This window comes from Aspergillus tubingensis, assembly GCF_013340325.1.
Source record: "Aspergillus tubingensis WU-2223L DNA, scaffold_7, whole genome shotgun sequence".
Classification (NCBI taxonomy): domain Eukaryota; kingdom Fungi; phylum Ascomycota; class Eurotiomycetes; order Eurotiales; family Aspergillaceae; genus Aspergillus; species Aspergillus tubingensis.
In genome coordinates, this window is record NW_023336281.1 from 732,181 (window position 1) to 744,749 (window position 12,569).

At 49.2% G+C, this 12,569-nt stretch overlaps 5 protein-coding genes across 5 annotated transcripts; 1 reads left to right on the forward strand and 4 right to left on the reverse strand.

The window, feature by feature from the left end:
• Nucleotides 1–589: 589 nt before the first annotated feature.
• On the reverse strand, nt 590–3,673 carry AtWU_05214 (MCM DNA helicase complex subunit MCM3; the record flags this gene model as incomplete). Its single annotated transcript, XM_035500324.1, has 8 exons — nt 590–626; nt 689–2,757; nt 2,815–3,078; nt 3,133–3,238; nt 3,289–3,335; nt 3,405–3,456; nt 3,529–3,547; nt 3,607–3,673. The coding sequence occupies 8 exons, from the start codon at nt 3,671–3,673 to the stop codon at nt 590–592; spliced, it is 2,661 nt and encodes an 886-aa protein (XP_035356217.1).
• Nucleotides 3,674–4,124: 451 nt separating this feature from the next.
• On the reverse strand, nt 4,125–4,876 carry AtWU_05215 (LysM-domain-containing protein; the record flags this gene model as incomplete). The annotated part of the gene is made up of 2 exons (XM_035500325.1): nt 4,125–4,750; nt 4,810–4,876. 2 exons carry the CDS (start codon nt 4,874–4,876, stop codon nt 4,125–4,127), a joined length of 693 nt encoding a protein of 230 aa, XP_035356218.1.
• An 879-nt stretch (nt 4,877–5,755) lies between these two features.
• Nucleotides 5,756–7,590, reverse strand: AtWU_05216 (tannase/feruloyl esterase; the record flags this gene model as incomplete). The annotated part of the gene is made up of 2 exons (XM_035500326.1): nt 5,756–6,475; nt 6,544–7,590. 2 exons carry the CDS (start codon nt 7,588–7,590, stop codon nt 5,756–5,758), a joined length of 1,767 nt encoding a protein of 588 aa, XP_035356219.1.
• Nucleotides 7,591–9,099: 1,509 nt separating this feature from the next.
• AtWU_05217 (BCS1 and AAA domain-containing protein) lies at nt 9,100–10,665 on the forward strand (the record flags this gene model as incomplete). The annotated part of the gene is made up of 2 exons (XM_035500327.1): nt 9,100–10,388; nt 10,431–10,665. 2 exons carry the CDS (start codon nt 9,100–9,102, stop codon nt 10,663–10,665), a joined length of 1,524 nt encoding a protein of 507 aa, XP_035356220.1.
• Nucleotides 10,666–11,096: 431 nt separating this feature from the next.
• Nucleotides 11,097–11,714, reverse strand: AtWU_05218 (uncharacterized protein; the record flags this gene model as incomplete). The annotated part of the gene is made up of 1 exon (XM_035500328.1): nt 11,097–11,714. The coding sequence occupies one exon, from the start codon at nt 11,712–11,714 to the stop codon at nt 11,097–11,099; it is 618 nt and encodes a 205-aa protein (XP_035356221.1).
• Between the last annotated feature and the right edge of the window lie 855 nt (nt 11,715–12,569).

Consider the following 12,569-nt stretch of genomic DNA (forward strand, 5'->3'; position numbering starts at 1 on the left):
ACTGAGTAGTGAGTGGGACAGACTAGACTAGCCTAAGTAGTAAGTACGAAGTGGGCAAACTCAAATCCAGGGCTGTTCCTGCGCCTCGGATGTAAGGGGTATGCATGATAAAGGGGCAAACTACTGTAGTAGTGAAAAAAAAGCAATGAAAGGGAAGGACTATCTACTAGACTAGGGGAGGGGTTGAAAAAGGAAGTATAGTTAGTACTCCGTAGTCTAGTATCTAAGTTTAGTCTCTCAAGAACCTTATTCCGGCCTATCATATCATGTTATATCAATGTATATCAGGAAGCCCTAAAGTCCGGGCTTCGGTAGATAGTTAGCTTGTAGACATTGGTGTGTGGAGAATATGATGGATTGCATTTCAATTAAACAAGAGATGCATGCACATGGAGGATGAAGTAGAAGATTAGAAGCCAAGTAATATAGATGATCAGTTTCCGAGACGCCGAACTATCCGTAACAACAGGTGTATGTATTCAGGCAACATAGGTGTGAAAGAGTTCATGCGCGTGATGGTATCCATCCCATTTATCTAGGTCGTATAACGTTGTAATATGAGTTCCAGTGGTTTTTTGTTTATTTTTGATTAGATTCTGTAGACGGTTTCGTCATCCTCAAGGTACCTGTTTCGCAGAATTCATTAGCACTTGTATCATGTTACGGGGACAACGGTTAGGGAGCTTACATCAATTCGTTCCTCTCATTCATAGCCCTCAGGGCTTGGATCGCTTCTCCGCGCTGGAAGACGTGCGATTCGCCGAGGGAAGGCGTGTTGCGCAGCGCAGTGTTCACAGCTCCGATGAGCGATTCGACGTCGGCGGTGTCACCGTGGGTGAACAGTCGTGTGCCCATCAGAGGACCCAGTGCTTGCCTGAAGACAGTCAAGCGAGCGGGCTGGATCAGCTCAGATGAAGCAGTCGTGTTCTGCGACTGCGAGTTGTCTGTCTGGGACTCGACTAGCTGCGATGCGGGTCGAGATGAAGCCACAGACATCCGGGACTGGCTTTGTGTTTGTGTCTGCGTGCGGGATGTTTGGCTAGAGCGGAGTCGTTGTCCGCGGGGACTAGAATTGTACAAGCCATCGCCATCCTCGGAGACAGCATCTCCGTCCGCATCCATCTCTGTGTCCTCGTTGGTGGCCGAACGAGCGTTGGCTGCACGGGATCGGAGACCGCCTCTCCTGGATGATCTGGGGGTGGCGCTGGATGTTTGCGCAGGAGTGTTATCGTCGTCAGAGTCAGAGTCGCTACTGTCTGAATCTTCGTCAAACGAAGCGACCTTTCTCCTCTTGCGGCGCTCATCTTCAACGAGTTCCTTGAACATGGCGAACCGGAGGATAGACTCTGCGACCTTGGCGTCGCGCTCCTCGACTCTGTTGGAGAGGCGTGACTTGGCGTGGGCGGTGGATAGACGGATCAAGGTTTCCAAGGTACGAGCAGTAATGGGCGATGTTCTGCGCTGGTTACCAGACAGTTCGTCGTTTCTCAGAGCAGAATATGTTGCGACAATGTGGTCGGCGGCACCCTTGGTCAAGACGGGCTTGACACGAGACTTGGCGTATTGAATGTATTTCTTGATGAAGGGAATGCTCAAGATTTCAATGTTCTTGCTCTTGGACCGGCTCATGTGGGCCATGCCGGCGTGAAGCATGACATTGAACTTCTCGTAAACATCTGTAGGCTGGTTCGAGTCTTGCGTATCCTCGAGGCCGACACCAAGCGTTTGGTGAAGCTGTTCGCGGACAGGAGCACCCTCCTCAGTACCGGGCTGGCGGTAGCGATGCATACGGAGGACGTGCTCTGACACCATTCTGTCCCTTGAATCCTCAATGTCATCGGTCACGACGAAGAGCAAATCGAAACGCGACAATAGAGAGTCCGGAAGGGCAATGTTCTTGTGGGGGTCTTTGTGGGGGTCGTATTGTCCGTAGATCGGATTGGCGGCGGCCAGGACACTGCATCGGGCGTTCAAACTCGTGTGAATACCGGCCTTCGCAATGGTGACAGTCTGCTGCTCCATGACTTCGTGGATAGCCACACGATCGACATCGCTCATCTTGTCGAACTCATCAATACAGACCACACCGCGATCACCCAGAACCATGGCACCAGCTTCAAGTCTCCGCTCGCCAGTTTCCTTGTCAGACGTGACGGCAGCCGTAAGACCGACACCGGAAGATCCTCGACCTGTCGTGGCAATCGCAAGCGGGGCGGTGTTCAAAACGAAACGAAGCAGTTGAGACTTGGCGGTCGAAGGGTCACCGACCATGAGAATGTTGATATCACCACGCAGATGAGTGCCGTTGTCCAGGTTCTTCTCCATACCACCGAGCAGCATGAGCAGGATGGCCTTCTTGATGTAATCATGTCCATAGATACTGGGCGCGAGCGAGTGCGACAAGAGCTCAAAAACGCCCTTCTTCTTGGAGACTTTGTTGATGTTACGGATGTCGGTGTCGGTAATGGTGGCCTGCGCGATTCCTCCACCGGATTTCGAAGACAGTTGGATAATGTTATTCGCAAGGACAAGCGTGCGGAATGTAGCAGACGTAGATGAAGCGTTTCTGTTACCCAGAGAGCGGTAAACTCCGACCAACTGGATTCTGTCTCCTGGCTTAGCCCGATCAACCAGATCATCGTCAACAATCACATCCACACTCCGAGGCAGCTGGCCAGCCGGGGCTCTCTCAGGCATTTCTTGGATCGAGATAGTCTGGTGGTCCATATACGTGGAGAAACCGTATTCTGTGACAAGCTAATATGACGAAAAGTATTAGCCTCAGGATATAGGTACTGTACCAAGCAAACATACCGGATTCTTCTCCTCGTCTTCCTGGGGATAGATGCTCATGCTCGTGGCACCACTGGCCGTCATCGTCGCATCGATGTACTTTCTTGTAAGGAACTTCTGACCGCGCTCGCTCCAATGCACACTCTGAATAATCTTGGGTCGGACCAAAGAGCACTTCGTGACGATACCCTCGAGGGAGATCATTCGGTTTAGGTGGGAGGAGCCGAGCGTCCTAGGGTTGCAGGAATATTCTCCGAATGCGCCAACAAAGCCGCAATGGTAGTTCTAGATACTGTTAGAAGCCAAACGAGCATCGTGGAGGTGCCCTGTTTCCCATACCACATCGTCTCCCGTTTCCCTCGATGGCCTATTCGGCAAAGTCTTGATGATCTCTTTGAGAGCCTTTTCGAAGGCATCAGAGTATTCATATGGTGACGTGAGAAGGCTGTAAGCGATTAGCCAAGGCATTTGTATGAGGGAGCGAGTGTTTCATACCCATCGGCCATCTCACGGTTATGCGCTCGGATCTCATCGATGCTAACCTGCGCAACGTATGGCATTAGCTTCGGGAACCCATATGCTATGTCCAATGTATGAGGTTATATGCATACTATCAATCGACGCAATCCCCGATTCAACATCAACAAAATATCAGCCCGGTAACTAGTCGCTGGTTAGCGTCTGCCATGGCGTGGTCATCCATAGTTGTTGGATATAGGTTGGTGAGCAACGGACCTGCGCGCTCTCGCATCACCTATATTAGAATCGAGTTAGCATATTGCAATCCATTGGAGCAAGTCTGTCCGGGCTTACTGGGGTCAAGAAACTCGACGGCGGCACGCACTCGATCCTGTGCGGCGTCGTCAAACTGTCCCTCCATGGCGGCGGACTTTCCCACGGACTGCTAGTAAAGAAGAAAATAATGGGTATCTTGCGAGAATTGGCAATGAAGCGTGAAAACAGAAAGCAGCTAGAAGGGTGGGGTCCAGTGGGAGAAAAGCAAGCGGGGAGAAATGTCGAGGTGATTTTTGATGCTCGTTGATGGGGAAGAAAGGGTGGGTTGCCGGGAGGATCTTTCAGGTTGCCATACGCGACAGCTCAATCGGGTAATATTGGAGCGCGTCCGCCAGAAGGACGCGTGCTACCGTGTCAATGTATTAGATTAGTCAGCCATACATAACGAATGCATATAATACGTGCATACTAGGACTTGCGCTCTAACAATTACCTACGCCGTACAACAGCACTAGTAATACCTTTGTATATTCCTCCTAATATCTTCCTTTACTTCCAAAATACTTGCATATGTTTACATGAAAAAGAAACATCTCTCAAGCCTCATTCACAGCGCTACAATCATAAAGCACTCCTAAAGGAACTGCCGCTTCCGAATGATTATAGCCCAAGTTCAACGCCATAATCTGTCCCACGGCGACCCCATAGTAAGTAGCAAAGTCTTGCAGGGTGCCATAGCCCAGAGTAAACTGTGTCATGGTACATGCAGTGTTGTCACAGATGGGAATCTTCACTGTCTCGCCTGTCTGAAGGATATCATAAGGGCCAGGGTTCAAGGCGGCAATATACCCAGTTTGAGCGGTCTGGTTTAGAACGGACTCGACCGTGATGTTAAATCGTTCGTTGGCAATCTTCTGAATGGTATCTCCAGGCATGATTGTATACACGTGTGGACCACTATCGATACAGGTGTTCGTGGCCTCGGTGTTGTTGGTGCTGAAGCAACTCATATCATCTGGGAAGGTCGGTTGAGCAGGGATGCGAAGCACCTCGCCAGCATAGATGAAGTTGGGATCAGCAAGGATATTCAACCTGGCGAGATCACAGGTTCCCACGCCGTATTTGGCGGCAATGGCCGACAAAGTGTCGTTCTCTTGAACAGTATAGGTCTCGTTCAAGGCGGTAATATCTAGGTTTATCACAGTCCCCGTGGTTGGGAGGGCTGTAGGTAGTGTGAAGAGTTAGTGTAGAAATTGAACTGAGACAGAAAAGATAACGGACCATCATAAGTGGATGCTGGGAGAGCGGCAGCGACTGCTGTCAGGCTGAGAAGTGTGGCGGCGAGCATAGTTATGAACTTTAGCGCTCTAACTTTTTCTTAGATGAAATGGGTTGGCATACAGCTCTGACTCCCTCTGGTGCAGTAGAGTCGCCCTTTATATAAGCCAAAAAACCAAGTCAGAAAATTTTCGAAATCAACCCACCGCGAGGCCAAAGACATCACTATCCAGTTTTGGTGTCCATGACCGACTCGAGATAGCCGTGCTCCGTGAAACCTTGGTCATTGGGCACCTTTCTCGCTTTTTCTTACTCGGACTAGCATAGCTTCAACACTAAATGCAAGCAGACTGAAGCCATAGCATGGACTTTCGAGAGTCGTGCCATTCCCACATACCCCAGAGCATGGATGTCATGCGGGGACTTCCCCACAATGACCGGAGGAACTATCGGACAAATGGAAATTCGCCAGCCCCATCCGGAGCATGGATGAGTGTGGCCTAGTGTAGATAGTGTAGTGGTGTTACTGTTTATGCGACTGGATGTTTCGGGGGTCGGAGGCAATTGTAACATCCGATCTCCGTCGGCTTTGGGTTAAGGCTTGTCCTTGACTGGGCTTAGCCAAGCAAGGTCCTTTCATGAGAGCGAAGCTAATAGTGCGTCTGATGTCACACATGCAAGAGACATCCAAGAACTTCATCAAGGCAGCCTCATGACTGAGTCAGTAGTTGTAATTTGATAGAAAATAGGTTATATGTGCTGAAATTGAAGAAGAGAATAGGCAACACGGTCAGATCTTTCACAGTTCTTATAATACAGATTGTATCGAAGTGATTTGGAATGGATAACATGCGTTTCCTCAATCGCCGTTCCATACGAAGTTGGATCCGGTCCTAGAAAACCCCAGAACACGCACATGTCATCCTTGGCTACCTCTTCGTTTGGCTCCCTAATATATAGGCGTAAGGTAAGCGCTCAACTTCCAGAGCATGGCCTGGATAGAAGTTGCGTTCTGTTCGCAGATCATGGTGTTGTTGTCAGTCCAGTATGGGCGCGACGGCCAAGTGCAAAGCTCTTGGACCTCGCCCGCATGCTCTCCAGAAGTAACGGTGGCATTGATTGTCGTGGGCACCACACCTTCTTCCACCCACTTGACCATGTGGGCAAAATTGTCCCGAGGGAAGCCAGCATTGGGTTGCTCATCGTTGGTCGCGCAGTGGGCTGCACCAGGGACGAGATAGAACCGATACCAGTCGTTGAGTTTCTCATTACCATCAGCAAAAGAGAGGTCAGGGTACATGATCTTGCGAACCGATTCGTGGTAGTGAATAGATCCGGTCGGGGGCACACTGCTATCGGCCTCCCCGTGGTAGTGAAGCAGACGGCCTCCCTTGGAGTGAAAGGGGGTCAGGTCAGGAAGCGTGGTCTGAAGAGAGTCCATGTATTTGGTCATTCCTTCGATCATCCATGCCTTTAGGTCATCGTTGGTGACTCCCCACATGTCCATTTCTGTGACATTCTGCCAGTTTAGGAACTTGGTAATCCATTCTCCGTTGGAGTTAGGAGAAGTGATCGTCCAAGAATCCGTGGTGCTGTCGTAGACAGTAGTGTCTCCAAAGCCGGCAGTAGGCTGAAAAGGAAAGTATACGAGGTCACCGTTCGAATCTTTCTGTTGTTTGGAAACCAGGTCAGCAGTCTGAAGGCAAAGGAGCGCAGGTGTTGGGAAATGGTTCATACCAGTCCAGTCAGAAGATCCTCGATCACCTCGATATCTTTGGCGTTGATAGTTCCATTCTGCGCGGGAGTGGCTGAGGTCGTCTGTCTCTTGCTCCTCTTTCCGTATCCCAAGCCAAGGCTGCTGGTCGAACCAGCCTCGCAGTAGTAAGATTTACCCAGCATTGAGGAGACGTTGAAATTCTGGAAACAGAGATCGCTACGAGCAACCACCCCATCAACCTTGCCATCCATGCCATCACAGGCATTAATCGTTGCGTTAATCACCGTATCGAACACGCAAGAAGGCGGATAATATCCAATGGTCTGAATCTGGATGGGAGGAGCGATGTGGTTCACCTGCTGCTGGCCGTATCGCATAGCAGGGGCACCCGCAACGATGCCATCGTATAATTCGGGGGCACGCTGGGCTTGACTCATGGCCTCCCGTCCACCTTCAGAGCAACCGATGAAGTAGGTGTACAACTTGGTAGCGTTACTCCCAACGTTGAAGAAGTTGTTGGTAAAAGCCTTTCCAATCTGGGTCATCTCGGCGATGGCCTGATATCCCCAGTTATAGATGGCAGGCCAATTGGCAGTTCCATTTCCGAGAATGACAACATCATCGAAGTCAGTGCCACCCCAGTAAGGGAATCCACCGTCCGTGTAGCCAGTGGCGGCCCCAAAGGCGACCCCTCCAGCGACATCACCCCCTCCTGAGCCGTTGTTGATCTCATACGCGGAACCACCTGTAGCGAGAAATCTGTTCTGGAATGTGTCTGGGCTCGGCATCCAATACTGGACAACTACGCGGTCGTCACCGTTCTGGTGGCTGTAGGCAAAAGATACCTCGCAGAAGTTGATGGTCAAGTCCTCCCAGAAAATAGAATCGGTGAGGGAATAGTTGCGATAGATACTGGCAGATACAGAGCTGGTATCGATGGTAATTCCAGATGGAATGTCATCGCTCGCAGTGGGCAGAACGGACGTGACATAGTCGGACGTACACACACTGTTCAGCGATGCTGCAGATGCGACACCGACAAGTATGGCAGCAGCCAGGCTGTACATTGCAAATGAAGAGAAGGGACGGGTCTTTGACCCTAGAAAGAGCGATAGGATATAGAACAAAAGAAATTGAATGGTTGCAATTGTGGAAACAGAGTAGACAGAACTGAGATTGACGACATTATTATACCATTGGATCCTACAGTGGTGGCTCACTTGCATCGAATCTTTGAACCACTTACTCTTTAGCACAACCAAGACACTTACGTATGTTTCTAGATACTAATTTGACGGCCTGCAACATGGGATGTTGATCATTTAGTAGCGTGTCTGGAATAGAAGATTGAGAGTCTCCGTGCCTGCGCAAATTCCCGAGAATCTTATCTTATCAATGAGCTTAAATGCGAGATCTTGGAGAATCGAAACACTTGACCACCTGTGAGTGGCTGATCAAGCCCCCAAGCGCCGAGATTTCGGGTCAAACAACATCGGTCTTCGGTCATTGCCAGTCGGAGATTCGGCTTCACTTGCCTCAATAGGTCGATTTTGCGAGCATCAGGTAGGAGACCCATTCCGCAGGCCGCGGCAGCTCGGCTCTATGCGATGTAACTAACGTACGCATAGGGCACTGGTAAGGTTATGGGGTGAAGAAGTTTAATTATTAGTCTGATTTGCCATTGGGGGACTTGTTAGCTAGATATGGCCACCAGCCCACAACAGACACAACCTTGAATCCGTCGTGGCAAGGTAGGAAAGAAGGCCTACCGAAAATAAGTAGGAGGTTATAGAAAAATGAGAAATTACTTTTAACTGCAATTGCCTCTCAATCTTCATAAGTGCAAACACAAAGCGAGACCAATGTATCTCTTTCCAGTACTGCCATCTTTGGGGACAACAGCAGCATCCTGATATTAACCACCTGCTCGTACAGTTCAATTTCCACACCAGCTGGTAAAACGCAATCGCCGTGTGGGTAAGCGAGAGCCTCATTATTAGGGCACTGGACAAACCCTTTGGTGCCCATGTTCGGGGAGTGTGAGTCTCACTGTGCAGGAGTTCATGTTGGTGACCTTGGGGAGACTTTGATGTAGCGATAGATGGGAAATTGGTGAAGGTGTATGAGAGATATATGGGAGAAAATGATCCTGAGGAAAGACGGGTTTCAAGAAGCAAGTTATACCACTGAGCATACAGAAGGATATGAAGCCGTGTCCTGACTACTAACGAAGTATAGCACTCGGCTGGATTGGTAGGGTCTTAGTTCACATCTACATAATAGCATAGAGCAGGTGTGATTAGCCTTCCGGATGATTTTGCAGCTACCTATTGACTTCGAAGTCGGCAGTCTGAGTTCTAGACAAGCCCTACCATGTGATCCAAAGGCTGACGATTCACTGCTGCTTTGGTATGCCATTCACTCAGATGTGTATATTTTGTCGGTCGTCGGTAAACTGCCTCTTCAACAACAATAGCATTCTATTACAGACCAGCATGGTATGTAGGAAAAAACAGCACCCCAAGCAGAGTTGAAGCTTCTTCATTCAAAAAGCCCAGGAGGCACACACCGTCAAGATGGAGTTGGCATCATCAAATCATCTTACAGGCGCCGATATAATAAGTCCACTCCTGGATATGATTTGCAACACTCTGCATCTCGATCCTCTCATCGTGGTGAACTTGGGACTCCTTGTAATTGGCATCATAACTTCCCTCCACTCGACTGGAAATATCGTCTACAGCTACGCCGCAAAGACATGTCTGTCAACCGTTCACGTAAAAGTCGATGATCCTCTCTATCACGACATCATCCGCTGGATGGCAGACCATGTATTCCAGCATCGCAATTTCCTCTCCGTTCTAGCGCACACCGCAAACAATTCCGACGCAAGAAGAATCACAAGGCTTTCACGAATGCAGGAAATCATTCACACTAATGAAATGTTCTCTCCCGGCAAAGAGGATGCCAGAGGATCGTCAATCGAACTGAAGCCATTCCATGGGTCTCGACTTTTTCGCTTCAACCAGACATGGATTTACTTCCATCATAGATCCAACAGCCTCAGTTACTCCAACCCCCTGATGGACAGGGAAGACAATACCCACTTGACCCTACAATGTCTCAGTCTATCCCTCTCACCACTCAAGGCCTTCCTCGAAGAAGTCCGTGCCTATTCTTGCAAGGTCTCCGAATCCACCATCTTAATTTACCGCACCCAACCCTTCTATCGGGATATCCGCTGGATGCCCATCGCGACTCGCCCACTCCAAGATATCTCCACCATCATCCTGAACGAGAGCAAGAAAAAAAGGATCCTCCAGGATATATCCGAATACCTACACCCCAAAACCAGACAATGGTACGCCAATCACGGTATCCCTTATCGACGCGGATACTTCTTTTCCGGACCTCCAGGCACAGGTAAGACTAGCCTTGCGTCCGCCCTCGCCGGAGTCTTCGGTCTAGACATCTACGTCCTAAGCTTGCGAGATCCAACGATGGAGGAGCCAGATTTTATCCGCATGTTTTCGGCTGTCCCGAGGCAGTGTGTCGTGTTGTTGGAAGGTGTTGACGCCGCAGGGCTGAACAGAAATGAACCCATGGTCCCTACTACCACCAACACAAGTAATAGCACCTACCCAGATGATATTCCAAAGACACCAGGACAAGTGAGAGCACCAGAACCAATTCCATATACAGCAAACTCATCCGCAATCTCCCTATCTGGTTTACTCAACGCAATTGACAGCGTCTCTTCCCACGAGGGCCGCATCCTGATCATGACAACCATCATGCCGCAGGAGCTAGACCGCGCATTGATACGCCCGGGACGCGTGGACTTGCATATTCGATTTGAGCTTCCGTCTCGTGAGGAGCTGAAGAACTTCTTCTAAAGTCTATACAGCTGTGACGATGAGGGTGATCAGGAAAAGCAAGCGTTCGAGAATGAGAAAGAGAAACTGGAAGCCCTTGCGGAGCAGTTTTCGGAAAACCTTCCTGAGGCTCGGTTCAGTATTGCTGATGTTCAGGGGTTTCTGTTGCAGTATAAACGGGAGCCTAAAAAAGCGTGTGAGAATGTTGCTGGTTGGGTGGAGGAGGAACTGGGTGTTGAGGATGAACGAACTACTAATACTGAGTAGGTCTGTGATAAATAGAAGAGGGGGAGGATTTTCAATCGAGAATACATTGCAGTCAATCCTGATGTGGTTGTTGAAGGGGAAAAATCGGTCTTTTAAAGGATACAAAAATTGGTTTTTACTTGGCGTTTTTGTATTTCAAGGATCGCCCTGTGCTCGAGGAATAATAAACCTCGTATCACTATTAAATAGTTGATTGTAGCTGAGCATAATAAGAATACAACTTGAGGAATTCTAAGGACAAAGTAGCATATCTTCCTCAAACAAATGTAAAGTTCGCGCACAATTATGTCTTAGGACTTCGTTTTTCGGCATATTAATAACAAAACAAGGATGACTGCCTCGCAACTTGTACCAGTACAGTATTGACATCGACCTAAGTTGAACTCCTCAGTATCCGGTCGTCGTATCCTTCATCTGACCCTACTCTAATCTTAGCAATCCACAGCATGTACCGGGTAAACGCTGGGTTCAGCGCTCAGCCGCAAATGTCCACGCCAAGTGCCTCCATGACTGAACTGACAGCATCCCACAGTGGTACCACTGTTGTGCAGAGTAGTCACACATTTCTCGACAGCGGCCAGGATGGTCTTTTTCTCTGCGGTCGTATCGCAGTTGGACCCCGTCGTCGTCGCCTTGTACGCATAGCCCAGCACCTTCTCCCCGCTGACATCTGTACCGTAGGTCAAGGTGCACGAGTCCGCGTCCGACTTCGACTTGATGAGACCCGCCAAGAACTCCCAGATTTCAAGCCCGGCCTTGACTGTAAAGATCACATGGGAGGAGACTTTCGCGGTAGTCACAATTTTCTGGATCGTGATGCCCGTTCTTTTCTCCAAGTCTGTCGTGTCGGATGTGACATTCGCCCATTGCCAGGCGTAGTCGGCGTTGATGACCTTCAATGTCGCAGTCATGTTGCCAAGGCCATCGTCCCAGTCTGCAACGATTGGTGTGGTGATCACATCATATGTTGTTTCATTGTCTCCAGCAATACATGGATCAATAAACCCGCATGCGAGAACGCCACACAGGACCTTGCTGAACTTGACCATTCTCCGTCGGTGTAGCGGTGATATAGAGCACAGAGGTCAATGATGATGAGACAAGTAAGTTGCAGGAGGTTCATGCACACTAAAGAGCGTTTCTTGATCAGTACTTAGTCATAGGGTTAGGGCACATTGGAAGTGACGCTTCCATACCTGGTGATGGGTGCTGAAAAGAACGAGGCAAGGACAGTGAGAGATTTGAGCGATGAGTTGATGAAAGATACAGGAAGGCTCAGGGACTTGGGCCCTTTATATACCTTTGCAGCCTGGAGGAGACCAGTCCTGCCAATACTCGCTTGAAAGTTTCTAATCTTCAGAGGTGTATATCAGAAGGCTCTTCAGATGGTTTGTTCACGCTAGCGAAGCAAAGGATCAGCTAGCTAGCTTAATTTGTATAGCAGGATCTGACGAGAGGATTCCTGCTGTCAGCTTTACCAGCGAGAAAAGATAAGAGGAGAGCATTCTCCACCTCATTAAAGGCCGTGTTAATCGATTTTGCTGCATATCTTCTACATTCTACTCACGTTAGCTATGTGAGTTGGGCCTAAGGGCAATCAATCATGATATTGCATATTAAGATGTTACTGTAGATCATACAGCCTATGAATGCCGCAGGAGAAAGAAAAAGGAACTGACCTGAGTAGACAAATCTGAAGCGATACACAAGTCCCAGTTTGGAGGACCGACAATTGGAAGGTACGGCCCTGATTACCGATCCGGAAAGAGCTCATATCTCCCTTCTGCCTAAAGATACAGTATCTAGTCCCAAAGCATGATGATGGCCGGTGAACATGTGCTAGTTTCTGTCTGGTGACGCGGCTTTATGAGTCTAAAAAGGATAAGCTTCTGGTCTGGATGGAT